The following is a 17,899-nucleotide window of genomic DNA, read 5'->3' on the forward strand; positions in this document are numbered from 1 at the left end:
GCTACAAGTGGGGTCATGAGCCTTCCACATCAGAAGTGTGCAGCTTCCCAGAGGCAGCCTCCCTTTCCCTGCAGTCTTGGGTAGTCTCCTTTTGTTCCAGTAGAGAACTTGCCACCACCACCATATGTCAACAGGCCCCTCTTCACTATATGGTATTTCTGGCATCAACCTCTAATATTCCTTTTCTTGTTGAATGCAAGTTCATGCTGTCCTGAATTCTACATTTTCCATAATGTGCTGGGGCCAAAAATGAACACCGCCATTTCTGCTGACTTTTTATCTTAGCTGCGCACAGAAAAGCTCAGTCAAGAGTATTTATTTCTGAGTCTTGGAAATGCCAGGGCGATAAGTCTTGAAAACCCGTGTTGTTCAAAGCATCACCCGAGCTCTAACCTTGAGCAGGATTCTTGGGTAAATACAGCATCTTAGATTCTGGCCAAGATCCCGGGAGCCACTCTGGCAGGATGCCAGAGGACTTTAAACATGCTCAGTAGACTTTGGGCCTTCATTTCATCTAAGGGCAGCCCCCTGTGCTGTACTGTGAAAGTCTTCTGTGCTTCACTTCAAAGGTGGTTTGCCATGTCATGTATGCAGAGCTGCTGTTTGAGGAACACAAGCCCAGAGTCCCCTTATAGACTGCAGGAGTAGCTGTGTGGCTCTGAATCTCAGCCTCTGTAGCAACAGCTGAAAGTCTCTTTGTTCCTCTCGGTGGAATTCACTTTTAAACACTCAGGGCTCTACCCAGTAGCTTTGGGAACTTGCCTGCTTTTCTTTCAAATTGCTGGGAAGCTGAGGCACAAATTGAATGTGTTCTTGCTAATAGGCTGAAGAAGCTGAGCTTTTCCCCAGGCAGGAATGATTTTCAGAGGCAGGTGGTCAAACGAAGTAACATTTCTCCTCCTTCATGGGCACAGCAGTACAGTTTTTGTGACATGCTGGCTTTATTTCTCCCGCTGCAATAATTGTGGATTGCAGTTTCCCTCAGTAGAGTTAAGGTTTTAAGTCTGTCTCATCAACAAAGGCTGACGGTGTATATGGCTTTTTAAAAACCCTGCTTGAAATCCAATTCTTCTTGCCCCTGAATCTGGTTTTTTAACCTGGCTTCTACATCCAGCTCAAATAAAAAGGCTTAATTGTAGTATAGACAAATGCTTATGCTTTGGCCTTTTGACTTTCCAACACAGAAGACTGCATTTAGGGTGCAGCCACAGAAAACATGTCCTTGTTCAGCAGCAGAGGTCACCCATGTGGTGCTGTCCAGATGTTGTTGGATTAGTGGTCAGGGATAATGGACGTTGTAGTCCAAAAGCTTCTGGGAGATCACCATGTTGGCTGGACCTGTTACAGAAACTCAGGTTTCTATAAAACTCATATTCCTTTGGCTTGCTTGACTGTCCAGATTAGGTTGTGTTTAGATGTGCATAATTAATACATGAAAATAAGTCGTGCTTTTTATTACCCCCCCCAATAGTAAATCTATTCCTATATTCTGCTCTAAAGAGAGTTCATTCATGTGCTAGCAACAATCGAAGAATAAAATAGGGAGGCTGGGGGAGTGAAAGCATAGTTAAACACATAGAAGCCTCAAAAACCTAGGTAAAACATAATTAACCCTTTTAAAAACTTTAAAAATAGATTAGACAGAGTCTTAGAGATTAGTCTACTACTGGATATTATCCAGGATGCTATAATAATATAATATAATATAATATAATATAATATAATATAATATAATATAATATAATATAATATATAATATATAATATAATATAATATAATATAATATAATATAATATAATATAATATAATATAATATAATATAATATAATATAATATAATATTTAGTGTACCCTGCCCATCTGGCTGGGTTTCCCCAGCCACTCTGGGCGGCTTCCAACAAAGATTAAAAATAGATTAAAATGTCACATATTAAAACCTTCCCTGAACAGGGCTGCCTTCAAATGTCTTCTAAATGTCAGGTAGTTGTTTATCTCTTTGACATCTGATGGGAGGGCATTCCACTAGGTGGGTGCGACTACCAAGAAGGCCCTCTGCCTGGTTCCCTGTAGCTTTGCTTCTTGCAGTGAGGGAACAGCCAGAAGGCTCTCTGTTCTGGACCTCAGCATCCGGGCAGAACGATGGGGGTTGAGACGACTCCCATATTCAGAGGCCCTTTTTGCTCGCCAGCTGCTGGAATCAAACTTCAAGGGGATTCTTGTTGCCATCATGTGCCATTTGTGTGTTTGAGCACCTGAGAACACCCTGGCTGGTGGATGGGGCCCCAGGCCCATCTGGTTCACCCTCCTCTTCTCACACTGGCCAACCAGATGCCTGAGGGTAGCTCACAAGCAGGAGCTGGGCACCAGTAGCACTCTCGACTCAACTTCCCATGGGATCCAAGCAGCCATTAGAGTGACCTCTGGCCAGCTCCAGGGATATGTGCTGTTGTAATTCAAGGACGGTTAGAACAGTTTACTTTCTCAGGAAAGTTAAGTTTCTGAAGAGGCGAGCCTTTCCCAAGAGCTCTGTTCCCATTTAGCGATGAAAATGGAGATTCTCATTAAGTGAAATCTATTTTAGGGCTTTCGGGGCGGGGGCAGAACTGATGGGAAGGCCCAGTATATTCCCATCTGTGGAATTCACAATCAAGCCATCAATGGCAAGAGGTCTGGCAAAAATGGACACAGTGCCCTTTTCTCCCTCTTAACGTTTTGAGATTTGCTTGGCGTTTCGAGGCCAGCATAAGAGGACTCAACAGGCTGCTTTAAAAATTGTTTTTTTTTTTACGAACAGTGCCAGAGTCTTTTGAGCTGCCAAGCCTCCAAAAAAGAAAGGGAAAAAAAGAGTTTCTCTTAAAAGCATTATTTGCTAATCTCAGTGTCTCAGTCTAAAATTCCTGTATAAACACAGAGACCCTCCTTAAAACGAAATCTGGAAAAGGGCAGGTCACCAGGACTCTACATTCACATTTTGGAGGCGGCAGAATATTGCATCGTCATCCTATTTCCCTCTTTCATCCCGGAGTGGATTTTCCTGGCCCGCCCTCAGGAAGCTGCAGGACTTTTCGTATAACGTGGCTGTGCTGGAACCTGCCAAGCCAAACAGAAGCTTTTCCTGAGATTTTTAGGTCGCACAAAAGGAACCAGTATTGGACAGAATGCAGAAATTCCCCTTATTGCAAACAACAGTTCTGAGCTTCTTAATATCTGGAGGAAAATGGAGCTTGGAGGCATTTCTGATTTTATTTTTGAAAGAACAGTTATTTGCCAAGGGGAAATCAGCCAAACATTGCACAGATAACCCTGGCTGTTTAGTTTGTGGTGGATTACTGTTGGTATTGGCTTCAGAAATGGCAGAGAAGCATAACAAATGAGCATCAAGCTAGGCAGATAGAGTCTTCTGCCAGGATTCTGGAATTTCAGCCTAGGAATCAAGTGGGTTGTTTGTAATTGGTCCCCAAACTATCCTCCAGCATAGAACTTGGCCAAGGGTTTGACCAAAGATTTTTTGCAAACAGGAGCGGAGCAATTAGATGACTAAATGATTCCTTCTACTGAGCACTTTCCCCTGATCTCATAAAAAGAGACCGAAATTTTCCTCTGCTTGATCTCTTGTGCAGAGAACCAGGTGCCTGAGGCCCGCCTGCTGCTTCCACACCGAGGGGCTCCTCGTAATCTTTAATTCCTTTGCTTCTCGCTGGGCTGTTTTGCCCCTGTTGCTGTTTGCATGCTCTCTTGCTAGGGGTGCATGGCAGATAAAACTCTCCTTCCAGGGCTGGGCATGGGCACTCCGTTTCGGGGGGGAGGGGGCAATGGCTAACACAACTGAGCAGAAATGGGTCCAGATGAACTTTGGGGCTGGGGCGTTTTAACAGGTCTTTCTTGCTCTTCCTTATATTTTGGAATCCTTGCCCCCCCCTTGCTACATTTTGTTAACCTTGTGTTTTTTTCTCTTTTCCCTTTCTCTTCTGGTAAATTTCTTTAACCACCCCTCAAACTCTGCTCGACACTAGCCATGGAGGGTAAGCACTTGGAGTGTGCATGTGGTTGTGTGAATGACAAGACTACGCAAGCCCTGTGTGGCAGTGCCTTTTGCTTTTCACAAATGCCCCTGCATGTGCTCTGGTGGCTGCAGAAATTTGTTCAGACCCCCAATCCATCGGGAACACCTTCACCCCTTAGAAATGAATGATATGTTTCTCAGCCAGCCGGGGAGGGAGAAATGAAGGGCTGCCACATCTGCAGAACCATTTGTTTATTTATTTGCTTTATTTAAATAATTGATATGCCACTTAACCACACTAGTCTCCAAGCAGTTTACAAAGATACAACGTAGAAAGTAAAAATCAGTTAAAACAAGGGGATCAAAGTTCAGTTAAAATATATGGAATATAAACGTCTTCAGTAGTTGCCATAAGCTCAGTAAGGAGGGACCTATCTGACCCTAACGGGAAGGGAATTCCATAAAATTGGACCCACATCACTAAACACACAGTTCCTGGTGGATATGAGCCTTGCATGCAAGCCATGAGGGAGCACTCGCAATGACTCCCTTGAAGACTTAAGTGATACAAGGAATTAGGTACAAGTCCTTGAGGTTGTTAAGGACCATGAACCTCACTTGGTAACACACAGGCAGTCGATGCAAACATTTGAGCTCTGGAGTTACGTGCTGGCAATAGTCTGCCCCCAACAGCAGTTGTAACAGCAGCGTTTTTCACCAGCTGAAACCTCCGGACTGTATCCACAAATATCCCCACATAGAGTGCACTGCAATAACAGAGTCTTGAGGATACCAATACAGAATACAGTGGTGCCCCACAAGACGAATGCCTCGCAAGACAGAAAACTCGCTAGACGAAAGAGTTATCCATTTTGGAGGTGCTTCGCAAACGAATTTCCTATGGGCTTGCTTCGCAAGACGAAAATGTCTTGCGAATTCCTGCGGTTTTTTCCCCTCCCCCCCTTTTTCTAAGCCGATAAGCCGCTAATAGCGCTAATCCGCTAAGCCGTCAATGGGCTTGCTTCGCAAGACAAGAAAACCGCTAGACGAAGAGACTCGCGGAATGGATTCTTTTCGTCTTGCGAGGCACCACTGTACTATCCCTGTCCACAAACGTCTGTGGTTGCCATACCAGCAATAGCTGGCCAAAGGCACTCATAGCCACTGAGGCTACCTGAGCTTCCAATGACAAAGATGGCTCCAGGAGCACCCCCAACCTCTGAACCTCTGTTTCTATCAGAGGGAATGCAACCACATCTAGAACAGGCAACTGGCCGATTTCCCCCAGACATGACAACTACCAACTCACAGTGCTTCCATCTTCCCAGGGTTCAAGCTCAGCTTTTTGGCCCTCCTCCAGTCCCCTCGTGCAGCCAGTGCCACAGCAGAAGTACACCTGTAGCATAGCAGCACGTCATTTCTGATACGTTGCAAACATCTGGCAGGCTGCTCTTTCGCAGACATTTCCTCACCCCCCCCCACCCCTAATGCTTTGAGAATGGGAAGAGCCTTCATCCAGTCACATGCAGGTAATTCTCTTACCTGCCCCTGGCTCTCCCCCCCCCCCTGCCTCTAGCTGCTACACCTTTGTGGAGTATTCCACATCCTCCCATTTCAGAACCAGGCACAGGAAGGGGGAAGCAACAGGGTGGCTGATTTTGCTGCTGTGCTACAGACTTGGGCATGAAGCAGTGTTTGGCGTTCCAACTGTGTCCTCTCGGATGACTGTTTGCCTTAGCCTTAAAAGGAGGTGTGTGTAGCCTTTTCCCACAGGAACGTCTGAAACTTCTTAGGCTCCTGGAGTGCACAGCTTTTCACTTCCAACTGCTCTTCATATTTATTTATGGAAACCATCCCTTAATAAAAAAGTATCAAGGGGGTGGTGCACAAGGTAGGCAAGGGGATATTCCGACCAAACCCTGACTTAAGACCCGTGAACAACACAGGAAGCTGCCTCACCCACTTAAACTGCCGTGCGCTTCATCGGCCTCACCCACCACTGGCTTACCTCCCTGGCTGTGGCTCTCAAAGCTGCTCAAGAGAGAGCAATGCCAGGGATTGAACTTGGGGGTCTTGCGCCTGCAAAGGAGTTGCTCTGCCACTGTGGAACTTGGAGTGGGTTCTCCTTTCTCCTGCAGCCCCCATTCTCCTCCCAAATCTGCTCCAGAGGATTCCCCAACACTCTAGAAGATTTTGGGGGGCAGTGTAGGGAGCTGCAGGGCGGAGAAGAGGAAGGTGGAGATATCTTGCATGAGCGAAAGACTGCTCCACTCACGCACCATCTCCATGGAATACAAACCTCTATACATTTCTAGGAAATCTAGTTGATTTGGTGCATCTGTAAGAATTCCACCCCCCAGTATTTGATTTCACATCTCCTCACACATCTCCCTGAATATCATTTACATGACAGCTCTCACTGGATGTACATGAAGCAAAATAATGAACACAAAAAATCCAGATTGTCAGAATACCTTGTTCCCCTGAGGAGTTAGTAGTAGGGAATCTCCTGCACACAGAGATGCAGCCAAGGACTAGACCTAAAGGATGTTAAGAGGTGGAAATATTTAAGCTGAGCATTGGCATCGTACATGCCATCAGAAGCGTAAAGCAGGGTGGTGTAAATTAACCTTCCATAAGGTTACACCAGATACAAACTGTTCAGCAGCAGCAGCAGGGCTATTGCTGGTGGAGCCGACGTAAGTTTCTGGCACAAGGAAAACAAACCTTTAAAATACTGTTTGTTACATCACCCTTTGGGCCAGTTTAACTTACACTGGTTTGACAGGGCACAAGACCAAGCTGACTGGCTTAGTATTCTGCCTGAGTCCCCCTCCTCTGGTCCCAGCTCCCAGAAATCTCCTTTTTGGGTCTTATGCCAGCTTAAGGGGTACTGGTCTTGGCTCAACCATCTGGGGGAGATAAACTGGTTTCTCGCTGGGCTGAGTGGGAGAGTTAAGCTGGCATAGCTTGGCTGGGCTCTGGGAATCTTCCAGCTCATCTGGAGATCAGCTGGATCCTAACACACACCTTCCATTCCTTAGTTAACTTAAGTTTGTTATCTGAACTTTGTTTCCATTGAAATCAGTGGGATTTAAGTCATGCCCAACCTGTCAATGGATGCCAAGATTAAATAACTTCCACAGCAGTCCTGCACCCTCTTACCTGAAAGGATATACCAATGAACACTATAGAATTTACTTTTAAGTAAGCATATGTTGGATTGCACTACAAGACTGGAACCAGCCCGATGACTACAAGGGCTCATAAACTTAATTTCAATGCTATAAAATGGATTAAAGCACAGCAAAACAGAGTCTGCAGTCATCAGACTCCTTACTCTGAAATATTTCAATTGAATTTAGGTGATCTGAAGATAATCTAAATATTGAAGGTTATCCAGAGATTCTGTTGGAGCAGAGGCACCAACTGCAACGTGAGAGAAGTGTTCCCACTTGGTTCTCCTCTCTGATTTCATATTGTGGTTCAGCTTCGTTCATATTCCCAGTCTTGGCCACTGAATCTTAGAAACTCTTCAGGGTTTCCATCAGCTTGGCCGCTGTTTGAATGTGTATGCCCTGTGTTTGTAGTTACAGAAAGGAGCTTTCCTGAAGCTGAAACTAGATGAAAGTAGATGAGCGCCATCTGGTGGGCAAGCATGCGGAAGTAAATCTATCTCCTTTCCCCTCCAGATTCAGCCGCAAGAGATTAGCCCTCCCCCAACAGCCAACTTGGATCGTTCCAATGACAAGGTCTACGAGAACGTCACAGGCCTGGTGAAAGCGGTCATAGAGATGTCCAGCAGAATTCAGCCAGCCCCACCGGAGGAATATGTCCCCATGGTGAAGGTAAGATACTCCCCCATCCACCCACCAGAGTGGCCTTATAGTCTTTCAAGATGTGTGGCAGGCAGAAGAAAAACGAAAACCAGGATTGGGATATGTGGGGTTGTGTGTGCGCGCATTCTCACGCTCTCCTGCATGGAGAGAAACTTAAGCAGGGTTCAGCAACCTTTTTCAGCTGTGGGCCGGTCCACCGTCCCTCAGACCATGTGGTGGGCCGGACTATATTTTGAAAAAATAAATGAAAAATGAACTAATTCCTATGCCCCACAAATAACATTTTAAATAAAAGCACACAATCTGCTCATGTAAAAACACACTGATTCCCGGACCGTCCGCAGGCCAGATTGAGAAGGCGATTGGGCCGTATCCGGCCCCCGGGCCTTAGGTTGCCTACCCCTGAACTTAAGTATCTGAACCAGTCCTACATCTAGTAATGAAAGATTGTATGTGGTTCACTCTCCTTGACGTATGTAGTTTATTAGTATGCAAAGGGAACACAAATGGGGCTGTGTGTAAAAGACGCATGGGTGGGATTTGACCAGGGCATGAAACTCAGGATACCGAATATATCTGAATTTGTTGTATTTCTAGTCCTTTGTGCTCGGAAGAGAAGCTTGAGAGACGATGCCTACGGATTGGGGTAATTGGTATATAATTATTCATGCTTTCTTGTCTTTGGCTAGGAGGTTGGCTTGGCACTTCGAACTTTACTGGCTACAGTAGACGAGACCATCCCAGTGCTCCCGACAAGCACCCACAGAGAGGTAGATGATTCAAGCTTTAATTTCTGGACGGCAAGCCTGCACATCAATGCACTCTGCAGTCATTGGTCTGGGTTGAGCCAGCACAGAGCCTCTGGATCCCCTCATATGCTAGCCTTCCCAATGAATACAGCCCTTCATACAGATGTGTAATCAGCAACCAGTTGGGCCCATTAGTGGTATAGCAGCCTCATGTGGCTACTGGGACTTAGGAGAACAGCGTAATGGAGCATGTCCATTGGGAGGCAAGAGTAGCTGGGGTGGAACACGCATTGTTTACAAACAGCAAAAAGTAATCACCAGGGGAAGCTTTACAATGCTAAGCGAATGGTCTCCACCTAGCGGCACAGCAATAAAACTGCTAGCACACTTGCAAAGCTAAGCTCTGAAATCCAGGGACCTAATAAATTCCATTATAGCCCCTGGGGAACAAACCAGTACAGCAGAACCTTGGTTGCCGAACAATTCAGAACCCGAACGCCAACAAACCCGGAAGTGAATGCTTCTGTTTTCAAACATCTTCTGGAATGGATTAAGTTCGAAAACCAAGGTTCCACTGTAGCGGCCATGACTATTATTTTGTGAGTTTCACACCTAAGTGACTTTTTTTTTTTATTACCTTTACATACCACCTTTATCTTCCAAAGATCTCAAGGTGGTGTGCATGGTTCTCCTCCCCATTTCATCCTCAAAACCCTGTGAGGTAGGTTGGTCTAAGAGGTGACTGGCCCAAGGTCACCCACAGTGGGGATTTGACGCGGGTGGCGCTGTGGGTAAAACCTCAGCGCCTAGGACTTGCTGATCGCATGGTCGGCGGTTCGAATCCCTGCGGCGGGGTGCGCTCCCGTCGTTGGGTCCCAGCGCCTGCCAACCTAGCAGTTCGAAAGCACCTCCGGGTGCAAGTAGATAAATAGGGACCGCTTACCAGCGGGAAGGTAAACGGCGTTCCGTGTGCTGCGCTGGCTCGCCAGATGCAGCTTGTCACGCTGGCCACGTGACCCGGAAGTGTCTGCGCACAGCGCTGGCTCCCGGCCTATAGAGTGAGATGAGCGCACAACCCTAGTCTGGCAAGACTGGCCCATACGGGCAGGGGTACCTTTACCTTACTCCCGTCCTAGTCCAACACTCTTTAACCATTACACTGGCTCTACAGGGACATGGAACATTTACAACTAAAGGTCCAGTGGTTTTAGGTAAAGGTGAAACTTTCATTGGGAATAGATGAGTATTGTAGCACCTTCTGCCTTTTTCTACACCAGGTGTCATCCTGATTCTTCTCTCTTCCAGATTGAGATGGCCCAGAAACTCCTGAACTCTGACCTCGCTGAACTGATTAACAAGATGAAGCTGGCTCAGCAATATGTCATGACTAGCCTGCAGCAGGAATACAAAAAGCAGATGCTCACGGCAGCTCACGCTCTGGCTGTGGATGCCAAAAACTTGCTGGATGTTATTGACCAAGCCAGGCTAAAATCGATTGGCCAGTCCAGGCCCCACTAAATGCAGAGGGAAGTTTGCATTGTGCAGTTGAGAGAGCATTGCTCCCTTAATGGGCAATTAGCCTTCCAGCAGAAATGAGAATTGACCCTTCCTGGTCCTGGATTTCCAGTAATTCCCATGCTGCTTAACAAAATGACGCCTGTTGGTTCTTCTATCTTCAAGCATCTTTCCCCCCCTAATTGACAATGCCAGGAAAAGTCTGAGATTGAAAACGTGTCAATTTTTACAGAACTGTATCTGCACAGAATCAGTGGGCATCAATTTGAAATTTTCACATTATGTGGAATGTGAATCTCTTCATTTGCCAAGGGTTTTTGTTGTTAAAGAAAAAGAAACAAGTCAAAGACCTTGAACTTTCCAAGGTGCAGAACTGAGCAAAGGTATTGTGAAGAATTCTGGGAAACCTCAGGGCTGAGAATTCTTGCCCACAATATGCGAACTGTCCAGACTGGAATACTTTTTTTTTATTAGAACACTTAAAGCCGCAAAATGCTAATCACAATTTACAGAGAAAGATTAAAAAGCTCTATTTTCAAAGCGCCTGTCATTTCAAAACAGAAAGTCCTCTTCATCCATTTGTTTCCCTCCCCTTCCATGTGGACGCGTGAAGCATTGGATTGGAAAGTAGTTGTAGAACACCAACAGAGAACTTGTCTTTTTCACCAGAATAACATGCTAGTTTTTTGTAGCAGTTGTTTTCCTTGGAAGCAAAAACAAGCTGCTTTGTACCAGAGCAACTCAAAGCTGAATTTAGAAGAAAATGTTATGTAACCATACATGTTCCCCATTTTTATATAATTTATAAAGAAAGATTAAAGCCATGATGAATATTTTAAACCTGCCATTGGTGTGCCTGATTAAGGGATTATAATGAAATAATCCATGTTTCATGTGTTTCCTTTTCCCCTAAGGAAACTAGACACACAACCATTTAAAAATAGAACCTGGGCAAATGTGATGTAATTGTTTCTTGGCAACTTAGTACAGAATTCTCTTCCTAATTTTTGCTGTCGCTCTACTCCTGTAATGGTAGGTTACCTTGTGTGGTATCAAACAGAATCCTCTCTGGAACACATTTAGGGGGGAAATCCTTTCCAAGTTCCTCCCTATACAAAGTATATAGGAATATGAATAGCTTCAGTGTATTTTTTAAAAATAGTGAAATAAGGATTGTCTTGGATTGGGGTAGACACTCTTAGCACGAACTTCATTGTTAAGGGGTTTTGAACTGTTAGGAAGTTGAGGACTAGGGTCTAAAAGGCCTATAATCCTTGCCATTCTACATCACCTTATTGCTTTCACCTACCAGCGGTTCTTTCCTTTACAGGTTGGGGTGGGCAACCTCCACTCCATGAAACAAAACATGGCATCATCAGGCTTGTCAGCAAATTGAGGAAGCCCCACCATCGTACTTCAGGAGTGGTGCATGTGGGGCTCTCACCTTAGATCCAGCTGATGGGCAGATCTGATCACAACTTCAACATGCATGCCAATTCTTGTTAAGTTTAATGAAGAATTGGGGGGGGGGCTTAAATTTAAATCCTTCTGCAGCAGAACTCAGCCCCAGATGCAACAAAACATGTCTCTCCTGTATTGGTCTACAGCCACAGCAGGCGCTGTAACTTTCCAAAAGTTTGACTTCATCCCTGAAAGTGCGCTCCTCCATTGTTTGCAGAGGTGAGGGAGATAGATTTACTACCTCTGCTGTAGAGAAACAATTTCTAAAACCATCAGGATGTAAACAGGAAAACTCTAATACATAGATGAATGTTTCCCAAGAGCCACTTCACCTCTGAATGCCGCCTGTTAGTAACTGCGGGTCTGTTACATTCATGTGCAGCTTTCAGGCTTCCCACAGGCACCTGTTGGCCACTATTGTGCAGGATGCTGGCCAAATCCAGCAGACTCACCTCATGTATTACCAGAACAAATGAGATTCCATTTACATGCTTTTGTATCTTTATTAGCAAAGAGTACAAAATGTTTGCTTAGTCAAAGAGACCAAAGCCCATGTCATCATCGGATTCTTCTGACTCTTCTTTCTTTTCTTCCTCTTTCTTCTCCTCAGCTGCAAAATTAATATTGATTAGAATACAGCAATCTCAGTCCACCTTAACTAATTAACACCCATTAAGCTGTTTTAGCATGCACATTGGATGACTCTGTCGCAGCCCCTAAGCTGTGGAACGCCAACCCCAGAAGTGTGTGACACCTCCACTGAACAGGCTTTAGATAATGCTGAACTGTTTTGCCCTCTCTTTTGACCCTTGAGGACCAAACTTGTTAGATACAGATTAACACCACACACATTGTGGACAACCTAATTATCCACAAAGAGGAAAAAAGAAGACATTTATAGCATGGCTTGTTAGTCCCTTTCTGGGAAAAATTGCATCCCACTTACCGTATTTTTTGCTCTATAGGACGCACTTTTTCCCCTTCAAAAATGAAGGGGAAATGTGTGTGCGTCCTATGGAGCGAAGAAGCCACAGCCCCGCGACCCTCTCCCGGCTGGAGAGGTGACGCGCAGTTATGGCAGCAGCCTCTCCGCTGCTCCCTGACCTGCTCTTTGGGGCTGGTGGTGGGCTTCCCCCCGCCAGCCCAAAGAGCAGGTCGAAAGGAACCTGAAGCCTGGAGGGCGAGGGGGTCGGTGCACACCGACCCCTCTCGCTCTCCAGGCTTCCAAGGTAGCTGCCTGAACGCACCTTAAACGGCACCTTGTTTTAGAGCGGGAAAACAAGAGGGGGGAAATTATCCCCCTCTCTGCGCAGCACCTCCTGCCGCTTCGCTGAAGGGGTGCTGGGCAGAGAGGGGGAGAATTTTTTTTCTTCTCCCCCCTCTAAAACAAGGTGCGTCCTATGGTGCGAAAAATACGGTAAATGGATCTAAGGGCCTCCTAAATAAGGAAATAATTGCACTTACCGGGAGCAGCAGCACCAGCAGGTGCCCCTCCGCCGGCTGGGGCTGAAGCCGCTGGAGCACCACCACCAACTCCTACATTACAGATGAGACTTCCAATGTCAATGTTGGCCAAGGCCTAGTCAGAATAAACAAAGTTACTAAAAACGGGAGCATATCAATTTGAGTGACAACCACCCATCATACAGCACAAACTTAGAACCAGTTACTGCTCTAGAACTGCTAAGAGTTGCAATAGTAAAATCAGCACTGCTGTCCCCAGAATACATAAATCTGCCAGCCAAGCACCTTATTTTACATGGCCCTCTAGATAGTGTTGGACTTCCATCAGCCCCGACCTGCAAGGCCCTTGGTAAGGCATGATGGGAGTTGAGATCCAACAACACCCTAAAGGCAGCAGGCTCAGCAGACTAGAATATATTCTTTCCATAAATGTATTTTTACTGGATAACTTGTTCCTCGTTAGTCTTACCTTTGCGAATAGTCCAGGCCAGAAAGGTTCAACATTCACTCCGGCTGCTTTGATTAGGGCATTGATTTTGTCCTCCTAAACAAAGTGTTAAGAAAATTATTAAAGAAATGAGGTCACAGATCACACTCCACCCCCTATCCTCAAAATGCATTTATATGCCTCCATCATTAAATCTAAAGGCATTACTTAGGTTGGTAAATATTATTTATATATATGTGTGTGTGTGTGTGTGGGCTAGTAACTGTTGTGGCAAGACATACAAGGCTGCTTTAGGAATCACCCTGACACTGGTAGGGTTCTTAAAATTACTTTCCTAAGTGAGGCGTACCACCCTGTTGAAGAGAAAGTGGTTTTTTAAAATTATTTTCCCATTTCTACATGCTGAGCTTGGAGAACCTTTGCATACACCTTATACTGCATCATCCATAGCCAGTACTTGCTGCATGTAGCTGACAGGAAGATGTAGTCTGAAATATCTGGAGGGCACCAGGTTGGTGCAGGCTGCCTTAAAAGACAGCATAGGCTGAAGACCCTACGCATTACTTTTATAGATCCTAAAATGACATTCCTCCCCACCTGCCTTCTGATAGTCTCCTAGCTTTAAGATGGGTAGCCAATTTACCACCCTTCACATGATGTGAAGATCCAACCTGCATCATCCTTGACCATTTGCAATGTTGGCTGGGGTTGATGGGAGTTGGGTGTCCACTAAGGACTGCCCCTATTCTGCAGTGTTGTTGGATGAAGCAAAACACAGGATGAAAGCTAAACAGCTATAAGCAGCCAGCATCCTAAGGTCAAAAGAGCCCTTCTGGATGAGGCCAAAGACCATCTAGTCCATCACCCTGTCCTCATGACAGCCAGCCAGGTGCCTGCAGGAACCCACAGGGCAACGGTGCTCTCTCCACCTGCAACTCCTATCAGTTGGTATTCAGAAGCGTACTACATCCCCATAGGAGTAACACAGCCACTGTGCCTAGTAGTTATTGCTAGTCCAGCTTCCCACCAATTTGCCTAATCCCCCTTCTGAAGTCAGAGCAGTTTGCGGCTGTCACTACATGGGGTGAGGGGTGAAGAGGAATCACATAACTGTAGCATTGAAAGGGATCCCAAGGGTCATCGAGTCCAACCTCCTGTGTTGCAGAAATAGTGGCTAAAGAACCCCCAACAGATGGCCTCCAACCTCTCCTTTAAAATCTCCAAGGAAAGAGAGACCACCAGGTGCAGAAGCTTCCTACCCCTTTGCTTCTCTTTTCCTACAGAGCCAAATGCCCACACTGATTTCTGGCGAGGGCAGCAAATATCCTCAATGTGGCTCCCCCCACGGGGCACATTGTTGGTGACCTTTTCTCACGGAGTTAAATGAAATGCTCTCCCCAGGGACACCTGCAATTTCAGGTGCCAGGAGAAAGCGTTCGTTTTCTTCCTTTTTGTAAATATAAACCATATAATCACATACATTATTTTTCCCCCTTTCCCTGCCACCAAGCACTTCCCTCAGCTCCTCTCCCTGATTTCTCTTCACATACTTTCTCTACATATTATAAAGTTGTACATATCCTTACATATCTGTACATCATGTTATTAACTGATAAATTTGTGTATGCTTATTCTTTTTGTTGTCTTGAGAAAACGTTCGTTTTCGACCAAGCCTTTGCCTAACACCCTATCTAATTTTAAATTTTATTTTTGGAGGGGCATTGTTTTGACTTGCGCACATTGTGATTTTTATCTTGTTTTTTATGCTGTTAATCGGAAGGCAGCACACGAATCAAATAAGTAAAATTAGCAGAGGGCTTTGCTGGATAAATGATAACAATAATTTATTATTTATACGCCACCCATCTGGCTGAGTTTCCCCAGCCACTCTGGGCGGCTGCCAAACAAGTGTTAAAAACAATACAGCATTAAATATTTAAAACTTCCCTGAACAGGGCTGTCTTCAGATGTCATTTAAAGACAGGAATAGCTGCTAATTTCCTTCACATCTGAAGGGAGGGTGTTCCACAGGGTGGGTGCCACTACCGAGAAGGCCCTCTGTCTGGTTCCTGTAACCTCACTTCTTGCAATGAGGGAACTGCCAGAAGGTCCTTGGTGCTGGTTCTCAGTATCCGGGCTGAACAATGGAGGTGGAGACACTCCTTCAGGTATACTGAACCGAGGCTGTTTAGGGCTTTAAAGATCAGCACCAACACTTTGAATTGTGCTCAGAAACGTACTGGGAGATCTCTCAGGACTGGTGTTATATGGTCTCAGTGGCCACTTCCAGTCACCAGTCTAACTGCCACATTCTGGATTAATTGCAGTTTCCGGGTCACCTTCAAAGGTAGCCCCACGTAGAGCGCATTGCAGTAGTCCAAGCGAGAGATAACCAGAGCATGCACTACTCTGGCGAGACAGTCCGCAGGCAGATAGGGTCTCAGCCTACGTACCAGATGGAGCTGGTACATAGCTGCCCTGGATACAGATTTGACCTGTGCCTCCATGGACAGCTGCGAGTCCAAAATGACTCCCAGGCTGCACACCTGGTCCCTCAGGGGCACAGTTTCCCCATTCAGGGCCAGGGAGTCCCCCACACCTGCCCGCCTCTTTCCCCCCAAAACAGTACTTCTGTCTTGTCAGGGTTCCTTCAGATATACTGGGCCGAGGCCATTTAGGGCTTTCAAGGTCAGCACCAACACTTTGAATTGTGCTCGGAAACATACTGGGAGCCAATGTAGGTCTTTCAAGACCGGTGTTATATGGTCTCGGCGGCCGCTCCCAGTCCCCCATCTAGCTGCCGCATTCTGGATTAGTTGTAGTTTCCAGGTCACCTTCAAAGGTAGCCCCACGCAGAGTGCATTGCAGTAGTCCAAGTGGGAGATAACTAGAGTAACTTCCGAGAGAGATAACTTCCATGGGAGATAACTTCCGAGACCAGAGGAAGGAGGCAGTGGAGGATTGGAAAAAATTTAAAGTATATCTTAAGAACTGTTGTAAAATTTCGGACTGTTAAGATGTCAAGGGGTAAGAAACAGAGAATTATAGCTGTAATCGTTTAAGTTGAGAAAACCCAAAAAAGTTAAATGAAAGAATTGACTGAAGGGTTGCTAAAAAATTGCAAAACAAGGATGCAGTGAAGGGGAGGTATGGGGAAGTCATATTTTATTTATTTCTCTGTGTGTTTTTCTTTTCTTTTCTTGTTTTCTGTTTTGGAAATTAATAAAAATTATCTAAAAAAAAAAAAAAGATAACTAGAGTATGCATCACTCTGGCGAGACAGTTTGCGGGCAGGTAGGGTCTCAGCCTACGTACCAGATGGAGCTGGTAAACAGCTGCCCTGGATACAGAATTAACCTGTGCCTCCATGGACAACAGTGAGTCCCAAATGACTCCCAGGCTGCGCACCTGGTCCTTCAGAGGCACAGTTACCCCATTCAGGACCAGGGAATGAGCTTGAGTCAAGCACGTGGCCAGAAGGGACACTTGAACCAGCGTGGCTGGGCCCGGCCTGCTCTTCCTTCTGCCCCTTTAGCTCCTCTCCCCGAGTGGCCGTTTTTCCTCCACGTGCCGCGACGTTCCGGCGCATGCGCCCTGAGCCCCTCCGCGCGCGGCCTCCCCCTTTCCCTCACCGTGACGGTGACTTCGTCGTCGTGCAGGATGAGGGCGGAGTAGATGCAGGCGAGCTCGGAGACGGAGGCCATGGCGGGCAGTCGGGGGGCGGTGCGCGGTGCTAGTCGCCGGCTGGGAAATCGGCCTTAGCTTCTACTGAAGGACACAGCACCTTGCGCGCCTCGCTGAGGGAGCTTGGAGAAAGGGAAGGCCCCTCGCCGCCGACCGAGCTTATAAAGGCTGCCCCAGCCAATCCCGGCTCGCTCGCGGCGGGGCGCTCTGGCCAATAGCGGAGAGCGTGGCGGACGAAGAACCAGTCGCGTTGCGGCGGGGCGGGCTTTAATCGGCGGTTGGAGTTGAAGGGTCAGATTCGCGCGAGAGCACGAAGACCAATCGTAGAGACGGATACTCCTCGGTTGGCGGCGGCCGCGAGGAGTCGAAGAGGCCAAAGCCAATCAGAGAGGCGGTTGTTACTTTCTTGCGTCGACGCCGTCTAAGGCCAAGAGGCTCCATGGGTAATGTCTCTAGACTTCAGAAAATTCTAGAGTAACCCATCCCACGTTCTGAGGAAAGAGATTCTGGTAACACACTGGAAGCCATATTTAAATCCTGGGGCAAATGTAGGCGCCAGAGAACAATTATACGAGGGAAGGCGAGTCTGCGGCCCTTGCCAGGAAAAATCATGAGAACCGTCATTTCTAAAAAGTTACTGAGAATTGTAGCTCTATGTGAATCAGGATTCTTGGGGGATAAATGTGTAGTATGCTTTTAATTATGTACTATTTTATTCTGTATTTTTATGCTGTGAA

The 17,899-nt window shown here is 46.3% G+C and overlaps 2 protein-coding genes across 16 annotated transcripts in view; one reads left to right on the plus strand and one right to left on the minus strand.

Moving 5' to 3' along the window:
• The window catches only part of PTK2 (protein tyrosine kinase 2), a 197,289-nt gene extending 186,344 nt beyond the window's left edge, over positions 1–10,945 (plus strand). For all 14 annotated transcript variants that reach the window (XM_081874061.1, XM_081874050.1, XM_081874060.1 and 11 more), the window contains 3 exons: positions 7,695–7,850; positions 8,531–8,611; positions 9,896–10,945. In XM_081874061.1, the coding sequence (XP_081730187.1) occupies positions 7,695–7,850; positions 8,531–8,611; positions 9,896–10,108 (450 nt within the window). In that variant the 3' untranslated portion in view covers positions 10,109–10,945. The remainder of the gene's footprint in view (positions 1–7,694; positions 7,851–8,530; positions 8,612–9,895) is intronic.
• A 1,104-nt stretch (positions 10,946–12,049) lies between these two features.
• On the minus strand, positions 12,050–17,310 carry RPLP1 (ribosomal protein lateral stalk subunit P1). Of its 2 annotated transcripts, none has more exons than XM_081874884.1 (4): positions 17,111–17,309; positions 13,500–13,574; positions 13,031–13,145; positions 12,050–12,176 (listed from the first exon to the last, which is right to left on the minus strand). In XM_081874884.1, exons 1-4 carry the CDS (start codon positions 17,180–17,182, stop codon positions 12,097–12,099), a joined length of 342 nt encoding a protein of 113 aa, XP_081731010.1. In that variant the 5' UTR covers positions 17,183–17,309; the 3' UTR covers positions 12,050–12,096. The 2 variants fall into 2 exon arrangements, with proteins under 2 accessions (XP_081731010.1, XP_081731011.1); XM_081874885.1 differs by having other exon boundaries at positions 12,133–12,507; positions 12,983–13,145; positions 17,111–17,310.
• Between the last annotated feature and the right edge of the window lie 589 nt (positions 17,311–17,899).

This window comes from Podarcis erhardii (genome assembly GCF_964252035.2).
Source record: "Podarcis erhardii genome assembly, chromosome: 8".
Classification (NCBI taxonomy): Eukaryota; Metazoa; Chordata; class Lepidosauria; order Squamata; family Lacertidae; genus Podarcis; species Podarcis erhardii.